General features: G+C 40.7%; 1 protein-coding gene across 1 annotated transcript; it reads left to right on the forward strand.

Annotated features, from left to right (window-relative positions):
• The first annotated feature begins 22 nt into the window (after positions 1–22).
• RBM11 (RNA binding motif protein 11) lies at positions 23–9,844 on the forward strand. Its single transcript, XM_075197094.1, has 5 exons — positions 23–174; positions 4,818–4,980; positions 7,107–7,185; positions 8,554–8,650; positions 9,183–9,844. The coding sequence occupies exons 1-5, from the start codon at positions 79–81 to the stop codon at positions 9,504–9,506; spliced, it is 759 nt and encodes a 252-aa protein (XP_075053195.1). The 5' UTR covers positions 23–78; the 3' UTR covers positions 9,507–9,844.
• Positions 9,845–10,979: the final 1,135 nt, after the last annotated feature.

The raw sequence follows: 10,979 nt of genomic DNA on the forward strand, positions 1-10,979 counted from the left end.
GTTCGCCCTCTAGTGACGGGTCTCTCGGCGTTGCAGGCTGTGCACAGACATGCAGGGATAACTCTGCTGTGTCTGATCATGTTAAAGAGACAGGATGAGGCAGACAGAACTATCTTCGTCGGAAACTTGGACTGTAACGTGAAGGAAGAGATTCTCTACGAGCTCTTTCTGCAGGTAATTCTGTAGAGATGATGGATAATCAGGGTTTGGGGAAAGCTGGGCTGTGAATATTTTTTTGGACGGGGGAGGGGATATAATGGATTTATTTACATAGTGGATAAGGTTTAGTTATCTGTTGAGATCCTGTTATTGTCTATGAGGTTATCCCTGAACATCAGGCTGTAGGGCAGGGAATGAAGAGAATGCTGCAGAACATCTATCAGAGGCAGCAGACTGTCTAGTCACCCTGATAATCAGCAATGCACAGCATTGTTTCCTAAAGCACTGCAAGTTTTACCTGTGTGAAGAGGAAAACATGCAATATCTGAATATAGGAGCTTAATAATCTCTGCAATCCTAAAATAAGCACGATTAACTAATTCAGTTTAAAGCAGGGCTGTCAGTCTGTGATTTATTTACTTTACTAGCCATTGTATACAAAATATACAGAAATATGGCATTTTTTACTGATGCATAAAAATGACATTTAAAAATTTCTCCAGAACTGTAATTGGAAGCACTAATCTGCAACAATTTGTGTATTAAATAAAGGGTTTACAGTCTCAATTCTGGCTGCATCATTACTGTGACAGGTGGGGTCTGATTTTTCTTTTTCTCTTTTAAGTGTACAGTTTAATTACCAATGCAGCGTAACACCTTAATAACCATGTATTTCAATGCAATTCTCAGAAGTCACTTTCATCAGGAGTAACTGCTTTGTTTTTTGTTTATTATTATTGTTATTTTTGTAGTCTACACTTTTGGTAGTATTTTATTTTAGAATGGAAATAGGGGTAAAAATTAGCAATGGGTTCACACCTTGTTGTTTTTACATTGTTCAATATTGCTACATTTATTTTGTGACTTGTAATGTTTTTATAGGGTTAACTAAAATGTGTACTTTTATTACAGATTACAATAACTGAGTCATAATAAATGTTATATATAAATGTTGTGTGTTTTTTGTTTTTTTAAATCTTTTAACCCCCTATGGGATTATTATAATTTTTTTTTATTTTTAAAACAACATGTTTTAACTGTAGGGGCAGAGTGTGCAGAGTCTCTCTGGGTCTTGTAAGACCCAGGGGGTCTCCTAGCGCTTTCGTAACTACAGTGCTGATATCCACATGGGGAGGTAGGCTTTGTTTCCCATACATATAGTAAATGCTGCACAGGAGTGATGTAATTGCTGGGAATAACTGGTTTCTGGTTATTAAGTAAGAATCAGTCTTCGTCAGACTGGCACTTTCAGGCGCTGCAATACCCATACTTGCGCGTATTGCAGCGCCTGAAATGAAGGATGTATTGTACAGCCTGATGTGCGAAAGCACCCTGCAGCTGGATGGACAGTTACATCCTGGTGTGCAAAGGTTACATTGCATTTACTGAATCTCAGGTGTGCTTATCTCTTAATAAAAATGTCCACTCTGGTAACATTTACAAATCTATGTGACTTTAGCAGATTTCTTCCTTAGTGTCCATAAACGGTTCACTAAATAACTATTGCCATAATATAGGTTTATATGTTGTTAATAATGCACTAGTGATGTTGTAAATGACTTAATAAAAATTGCATGAAAATTATTATTGTGCATTGATGCTTGTAATTATTAAAGAGAACACTTAGTGACTAAAACTCTTTGTAGACAGCTATAGAACCAGTGGAACAACAGCGAGATGAAGAGGTGCATCGTAATGCTGTATGCTGAGTGGTCACATTATTACGTACACATGCCCATCCCAAGTAATCTGCTCAATCAATGACCACATCATATGTGCAGACAATACTGTGTAAAGCAGGTTCCAGAGGATCATGGTATGGGTATAATTCCGAAGGAGTTTTGGCAATAAATTTGTGACTTTGATAACTGCGTGGTAGAGAACGCCTGTACATCGTTATGAATGTATCAGGAACAGTGATACTGCTGGAGATTTTACTTCTGACAGTGTCACAGATTTATCAAGGAATTGGCCACCATCCAAATAGCATCCAGCCAACAGCAGTCAGAAACACACAGTGGATGAAAGGGGACTAAGGAGAGTGACTCAGTGTATTCAGAGTAATAGACCGTCAACTAACTGCTGTGCTGAAATGGGCACATTCAATTATGGGTGTTGTATACCGGCCAACTGCACCACTGTCTACCACTCCTGCCAGTAAAACACAAGAGGGTGTAGTTGGAGGATACTAAGAAAAAATGTGCACTACAGGATTGGGAAACATAATTTGGTCTGATGACTTTTGTAGTAGTAATAAGGGGACCAGTATATAGCCACAGGCATGGATCAATCTGTAAAAGTGTTAACATTTCAGGGTGGTGATATAATATTGTGCAGTGATTTTCTTTTTGATTATTTTTTTTTTTGTGACACATATTGGGTCACATGATACAAGTAGAGCAACATAGTGAACACAACAGAACAGTTGTACATCCTCCATAGCAGCATTTTGCCCTCCTGTGAATGTGCTTTTTACGCTTGCTAACTGTCCATGCCAAAAGGTCCTTTAATGCTGCTGCAAATTCCCAGTCACCAGATCTGCATCGCTAAGAAAACATTGGGTGTACAAAGGCCCAACCTGAGGGGGTGATGGTACAGTCTGTAGGAAAATTGGGCAAAACCATTTTAATGTATACAAGTGAAAGAAGATAAACAAAAGGAGGAATAGCAAGACTGCTGTCAAAGGGAGACAGTCTATACATCAGCATATTATGTGCGTATACTGTAAATGTGTTTATAAATGCAGCATCTTTTGCACCTCTCACTGCTGCGTCATGAAGATGTTGGCAGCCAGTATGTCACAGGATCGTCTGCGGACAGTATTCTCCTTCAAATATATCCATGATCTTCAGCCTTACTGACTCGCAAGCAGCAGGCAGGACAGGTAATCACTCCTGCTGGTTCCCAGAGCTGTGCTATAGCTCTGTTTCCTGTTTAGCAGTAGCCAATTGGCTGCCGGAGTCCAGTGCAGTACAGGAAACTGAGCGTTATTAGTCAGTAATCACACAGGTTTATACCAACTTTGTGTCTTGCAGGAACAATAGATTTTAGCAGCAGTTAATATAGAATATTTTACATATCCCAAGCTAGGGCTCCGCTTTGGATACTTTAGCAGCTATTTTAGGTCTCTGCTTTTCAATGTGTGTCTTTCCAGATACTATATAGTATGATTGTCATCAGCTGGGATTTGCACGAGAGATATTACTGGAACCTGACATCGCAGTTCATGCAGGAGACCATTGGTGGGTAACGTGACGTTTTCCAGGGGCTTCACAATTGACCCTTGGTACCAGAAGAGAGCCACACGTTACCTGTGTACATCATTTTATAATATCAGACCATGTTCTCCTAAGCACCTATTTCCCCGGTGCTCCATTGGGCTTTTTTTTTTTATTTTTTTACTTGCCACCCAGCTCTTGGTGCCCAACAGAGTCCTAGTATAATAAAATAAACCGTTGTTTCTCCTATTAGAACAGACACTATGTGAGCACTACAGCCAACAGTGTGTGTTAGACCAAAGGTGGGCAAAATCCTCCAACATTTTTCATTACTATTGCAACGTATTACAACTGCCCCCACCTGGCTGCTTCTTAATGCCACTCGGCTGGCAACATTTTCTGAGCATGAGCAATTTGATTTTCACACAGACCAAGCATTAGGGTAACCTATGGATGTCTTTATGTGTCTGCTGGGCTGCGTATGATCCCTTTGAGGGAGGGCTGAAATGCATACCACTAGTAGTCTGCATTAGTACTCTGTATGCTAATAAATGTGTAGCTGTGTGGCCCCCAGGGGCCTATGACCTTTGAGCTAAAACTTGCTGTCCTGAGGTTTTACCATGTTTCATCTATAAATATTGCACATGGTTGAATAGCAAAGAGCTGCAAGAGATTATCTCTGGTGCTCAGACCACAGGTGCCGCCTTGTGTAATAACAAGACACACTATTGAAAGAAACAGGCATCGTGCCCCCTACCCTAGTCCTCGACCAGCCCCAATACCCGACAGCCAGGGCTGGTTTTCCGCTCTATGCTGAACACCATGAGCATGAGGTCCCCTTACTTCTAGGAAAACAGCCCCAGGCTGCTCAGCGCAGGGCTCATTCCTTTTTAGTAAGACCAAAAAAACTCCAGTATCCTCTCCCCGTCCCTATCAGAAAATCGTATCCACTCTGAGGTTCTCTGAGGCACAGTAATCATTCGACTGATTCTTCCATGGTGCCATCTATGGGGTCCATGGGGTTTCAATACTTCCATTGTGCCAGGCATGGGGTTTCAATATTACACTTTGGGGAACCCATTTATTATAATTTTTATTATTTATAAAGTGCTGACCTATTACACAGCATTGTTCATTAAGGGGGTCATGATACAAATAAATAACATACAATGACAATAAACAGAATGTAAAGATGGCACTGCCCACAAGAGCTTACAAGGTAAGGAATTTGACACAATAAAAGTGTTTCCATTAAGTTATAAGAGATTAATGAAATCACCTGGTGTTAGAAGACAATTTGATGTGTATGTATTGAGGTTTGCAGTCACAATGGTTATTTTATTCCACCTTATTTTAATGACTTTACATTGGTAGGAGGATTTTCAAGCATCTCTGTGCAGTTCTCCATTTGTCTTTTAATTTTTATTTTTTTTATTGCAGGCAGGACCCTTGACCAAAGTGACTATTGCTAAAGATAAAGAGGGCAACTTTAAGTCCTTTGGCTTTGTCTGCTTTAAACACACTGAATCTGTGCCATATGCTATATCCTTGCTAAATGGCATCCGCTTATTTGGAAGGCCCATTAAACTTCAGTATCGTTTTGGTAAGTGTAAAGGATTTATTTAACACAAAGATTGTTATTTTAATACATGTACTATACTCATTGCTTATTTTATTATACTAGTAAAACAGATTTGCACAGAGCCACAAAGACTTATGTTATTACCAGTGGGGCAATAATGTTTTTCTGATGTGGCAACAATATTTCCAGATGGTGAACTTGTAGCACTACAAGTGGCAGCATGCACATGGGCACAATTGTGATATTTTGAGGACGGTCAATGCTGCATTCAGCTCCTGGGAAACAAATATTGGGAAAACCGTCAGTGGAGGCTGTTCAACTGCTCGCGGGTAGATCAGCAGTGACCTGGAACTACAACGATCGACACTGGTCCATGCTGACAGCATGGACTGTACTCCATATGCATTTCCCATGTCCAGAAATGCACATAATAATTATATACAATCCATTGCTAATCCGTTTTCAGGTTGACATTTTTATAAGAACTTGCTGCAAGCTCTTCAGCCCAGGTCTACGAATACAAACAGCAGGCAACATACCCCCAAGGTCATTGTCATAAACAAGAAGACTCCCCTTAAGCTGCCTTTATCTAGTGTTATATGTTTGTTATGGTATTATAGTGTAGAATTGATGCATGCTTGTTCTGTGCATCCAGCACTCATGAATGTATTAGGGATAATCTCATATGTTTGTTCTCCATCATAGTCAGTTTGTCAGAGTGGGTATTTAGTACAGATTTATGGAATGAAGTATGTATGTGTAATCCATTAGATACACTGTATTATGTGATAACAAGGTAGGCCTTTTATATGTACGCTACCATGACACTGAACTATGGGCTCCAACCTGCTATATTTCTCTGTTTAATAACATATGCTCTGACATCTTTATGTGCATGGTGTTTTGTATTAATAGTATAAAATAAGAAGTAGTAAATATGCGTAAGTAATGTTTAGATGTGAACAAAAAAACAATAGAAAGATGATAAAGGAGCCCCGTTTGTATAATACCCTAGCAAGTACAATGACCTGTGCAAGCTGGCCACTATTTTTAGGCTGATCGGGGACAGTTATTTTGTGCATCTTTTTATACTGCAGATATGCTTTTAGCGACCAAAGATAGACACTCGCAGGAATCATGTTTGTATGGGATTTTTGTTGATGTGACACGCTAGACTGAATCCAAGATGCAAACCTAAGCATTAGGTTTGCAGTAAAATTGCTGGTGCTGCTCACTAGTCTTATGAATCCAACTAGGGTTGTATGTCAGGACTATGGTTCTAGAATCCTGTGGGTCCTTTCAACCTGTGACCCCCGCATGACCATGTCTCCATAGTTCAGTAGTGTTACAAGTGTAGCTTGGTTACAGGGAACAGATGCCATCTCCTAGCGTTTGGCTTACAACTGGCTTTGGATACAATTGGTCTCCACCAGTTTTATTATGCAAGAAAATAAAAGAAACTACAAAATAAACACCTTGCCTGTCCAGCACTAACTAAATACAAGTCACTCCTGACTAACAACCTAAAACAAAACCTAGGAAGTTCCAGCACAGTTTTCTCACAGCAAAGATCTCCTCTGAGACTCTGCAGTCCCTTTCCCCAGGTAGTGAGAGACTGAATCCACTGCCTAGCAGTCTGTTAAACACAGTTCACAGGTGCAAGCATTAATCTGTCTAACAGTGAAACAGAAGAGCCGGTGTGGGCCTTGTAAATGGAGCCCACCCTTCTCTCTCCATTTACATCACCGGGACCCTTGCCAGCTTTTCCTTTAAAGCTGAACATCTCTCTGGGAATCATTTCCTAAATATAAACACTCTCCCTGTGGGTTTTAAAACATGTAGGTGAGAAACCTGGGACTAATATACCTGCCTGCAAACACTATTCCAGTGTCTTTGTCACACAAGCTATAACAAACAAATATGCCGATAAAGCAGAAAGGAGCTAGGGCCACAGGTGAAGACTCTAAGGGCCTCCTGTGGCCCTAGGGCCACCTGTTGCCCATCGCTGTCTTAGTTGCAGAGATTTACATGTATCTTTGGTAAAATGAGTGTTTGCAGTATTCTAGTGAAAATTGATAGATGTCCTTGAAAATGAGGTAATGGAATACTGTATGCATCTTAACAGCAATGTTTTCTTTTCTACATAGGAAGTTCTTATTCTGCTGAGTCAAACAATGTCTTCCAAGGATCGGATAATGGTTTTGTGAGAAATCCAGCAGACTGTGGGTGAGAATCTGCGTATTCATGAGACATAAATGTTTAAAGGCACGCTAACCTCAATTGTTTCCTTGTGCATAATACAGGAGAAAGCATATATTATCCTCAACATCATCATATGATTATTACTTATGTTATGCTATTTCTATGTACTGGCTAAGCAAACTTAGAGTTGTCGGGACTCTGGACCCTATCCCCTACCCCCACATGAGGTCTGCAGCGCCATATAGAGGGCAAACAACAAGACAGTACATGTTATAACAGTACAATACAGAAAACAAATAACACTAGAACTCTAAACACAGTTACTGATAGCCTGGGGAAAAAAAGTTATTGGTAATAAGAACAGAAGGGAAGAGGGCAATGCTCACTAGAGCTTACAATCTAAAGAGAAGTGGACAGACAAACAATTGACACATGGGTTGAGCCAATGTAAGAGGATCTAAGGGCAAGAAGCGAGAGATGTAGGAAAGAGGATGAGGTATATACTACAGTCATGGGCAAAAGTTTTGAGAGTGACACAAGTATTGGTTTTCACAGTTTGCTGCTTCAGTGTTTTTAGACCTTTTTGTCAGATGTTACTATGATATACTGAAGTAAAATTACAAGCATTTTCATAAGTGTCAAAGGCTTTTATTGACCACTACATTAAGTTTATGCAAAGAGTCAGTATTTGCAGTGTTGACCCTTCTTTTGAAGACCTCTGCAATGCGCCCTGGCATGCTGTCAATCAACTTCTGGGCCACATACTGACTGATGGCCGCTCATTCTTGTCTAATCAATGCTTGGAGTTTGTCAGAATTTGTGGGTTTTTGTTTCTCCACCCGCCTCTTGATGATTGACCACAAGTTCTCAATGAGATTAAGGTCTGGGGAGTTTCCTGGCTATGTACCCAAAATTGTTATGTTTTCAACCCCGATGTAGAGTTGGGTGTCGTCTTCATAGTGGTGGTACTGTAGGCTGAAGGAACTGATTAGATCACAAAGGGAGGAGGTGTACAGAGAAAAGAGTAGAGGGCCATAGGAGGGATTGATGGGGGGTGGGGGGAAGGTGGATGAACCAGAGGTAGAAACAGACGGAGCGGTTGGCGAGGTAGGATGTTAACCACAAAAGGACGGTGTCAGAAAATTCAATGGTGTGAAGGATTATTAACAATTTTTAGAAGCCACATATAATCCTGCAACTGGAATATTATGCTTTCATATCCTAATAGACATTAGACAGATATAAGGGTTAGTGTGCCTTTAAATGGTGACAGGGTGAGCTGCATATAATTTATACAAATACAGAAAAACAATACAAGGTTTCTGAGTATATACGCCTCTAATGGTGACTGAAACATTGTCCATAACTATTCGTTGTTCTGTATTTTTGCAGAATGCCGGTAATGGGAGAAAGTTATGCATCCCCTGTTCCTATGCCCCCTGTGGATAGCACCTATTTCTCTCAGGCATATTTATATTTTCAAGGCATGGTAAGCAATTATGGCCACTTTATGGTAGAAAAAGCTCTATCCTTTGAAAAACATGTTTTGTTCATTTTGTTTAAAAAAAAAAAAGAAGAGTTTGTGACATTGTTGTCTTTGCTTTTGTGCTTTGTGTCCATCAAACAAACTGCACTGAGGTAATGCAATCGCATACTTTCAATAGGAATCCTTGTGTGCACTTAGGAAAAAGCTTTTGCAATACATTTTTGAGCATCATCATTATCATCACCATTTATTTATATAGCGCCACTGATTCCGCAGCGCTGTACAGAGATCTCATTCATATAATTAAGTTTAAAATGTCGAAAATAAAACATGATCTTGTTTATATACTATACACGTATACTATATACCTTGCTTTAGCAGTTGTTTAAAAATATAAGATTACATATAAAAATTATGTTTTATGCTATTTGAGATTATTTTGCATATATATGAATGTCCCCTTGAAGTCAGTACAATTGTAAATATGAGAATTCTTACAATTTAATAGTCGGAGCTATTGTTTTCCCCCTTTTAGATGAACCAGTTTTTAGCCCTCCAGCATCCTGCATATAGTTGGATGGCTCCAGAGCAACAAGGTATCATGCCCCCCCATCTATTGAACAGTGAAGCTTCATTTGCCCCATACAATGAACCCAGAGCAAACTGTAGTGCAGGCCCAAGTACTTTGGGTTGGGATTCAAAGACTTCACAGGACTTCAGAGTGAACCGAGCCACGAGAATACCCTGTAAGCGAAGGAGAGCAGCAGAGACCAGCGACACGGACAGTGACAGCCCAGAAACGAGTATCCAAAAACATGAGTCTAGCAAAAAACACAAAGCTAAGAGAAGAAAGCATTGATCCAGAACACTGGCTGCAAAACACGTCTGTGTATTTCACTAAATGGACCACAGGAACATGGTGAAGTGGATACATGGACCCAACCTGGACCACTAAACATTGCTTTATGTAGTAAACCTCTTATGTACTGAAAATGTTATACAGCACTGCACCAAAGGCAGTGATGTGTTGTGCACTTTACCCAGATCCGGGCTGCAAATCGATGACTAGTTATTCTCAAATTGTGTGAATGTTACATGCCATACATGAACAATGCAGTAAGGTGTATGTATGTTTTACAGTTCCGCTGGTAATGATACGACATGGAAATATTAAGTTATTAAAATGAAATATATAAAGGTCTTTTTTTTTCTTTTTATCTTCTCATCTGCTTAAATTAAACATAACTGGTGGTACAGTATAAGACATCAAAGGATAACATTTGGCGTAACGAGTCAGTACTGAACGTCAGCGAAAAGCATATGATATTAATCCAACAATATAGTGTTTCTGTACATCTTGCCACAGTGTATCCTATGGTACAGAAATATTTTTTTAAATGGCACATACATGCAGTGCAGTATATCAAACCTAGGTCAACTTGTGAAGGAACAGAAGTAACTTGGTTGGGGGAATATTTCCAAATATTTTGTAAGTGATTAAGAATTTATTTTTTTAGATTATGGGACTCATTCAGAGTATTTGCCTATGTTTGTCATAGCATTTACCATGCAGCGATTCACATAAAACATTTTATCTTCATAGCATTAGTAGAAGTGCAATATTATATTATCATCAGAGACGTAACTAGGCAGGTGCGGGCGGTGCCGTCGCCCAGGGCGCAAGCCTAAGGGGGCGCAGCAGCCGCCCGCTATCTCACTCTCTCCACCCCCTCTCTCCCGCTCTCCCCCCCTCTCTCCCGCTCTCCCCCCCTCTCTCTCGCTCTCCCCCCCCTCTCTCTCGCTCTCCCCCCCTCTCTCTCGCTCTCCCCCCCTCTCTCTCGCTCTCCCCCCCTCTCTCTCGCTCTCCCCCCCTCTCTCTCGCTCTCCCCCTCTCTCTCGCTCTCCCCCTCTCTCTCGCTCTCCCCCTCTCTCTCGCTCTCCCCCTCTCTCTCGCTCTCCCCCTCTCTCTCGCTCTCCCCCTCTCTCTCGCTCTCCCCCTCTCTCTCGCTCCCCACAAATTAAATAAGGGAAAGTAAACTAAAACTTCAGGTAGTGGCAGCAATAACTAATATCAGGGATGGATAAGACAAGTTTACATATTATCTGAGATTTCCTCAGTGAAGAGATGTAAATCTGTGATACTGACAGCAGATAATAGCTGGAGGTGAATGAGTCGGTGGTCGCCTATGAGACCCCTTGTACGTCACCTTACAGAGGAGCTTCTTCTTCTCCTCCATGCTTCTGTGCTCATGTTTGAGGTCTACAGACATGTAACAGTATTCTTTCAGTAAAGTGCTAGCCCCACCCCCATATTAGGTTGGCCACACCTACT

The sequence above is a fragment of the Mixophyes fleayi genome, chromosome 2, assembly GCF_038048845.1.
Source record: "Mixophyes fleayi isolate aMixFle1 chromosome 2, aMixFle1.hap1, whole genome shotgun sequence".
In the NCBI taxonomy this organism is placed as follows: domain Eukaryota; kingdom Metazoa; phylum Chordata; class Amphibia; order Anura; family Limnodynastidae; genus Mixophyes; species Mixophyes fleayi.

What these genes read in the sequence shown, in the direction of transcription:
- RBM11 (XM_075197094.1), top strand. Translation starts at nt 79, where the DNA reads ATGTTAAAGAGACAGGATGAGGCAGACAGAACTATCTTCGTCGGAAAC. An exon ending in TAAACTTCAGTATCGTTTTG is followed by an intron (nt 4,981 to 7,106) that starts GTAAGTGTAAAG and finishes TTTTCTACATAG; the next exon opens with GAAGTTCTTATTCTGCTGAG. An exon ending in ATTTATATTTTCAAGGCATG is followed by an intron (nt 8,651 to 9,182) that starts GTAAGCAATTAT and finishes TCCCCCTTTTAG; the next exon opens with ATGAACCAGTTTTTAGCCCT.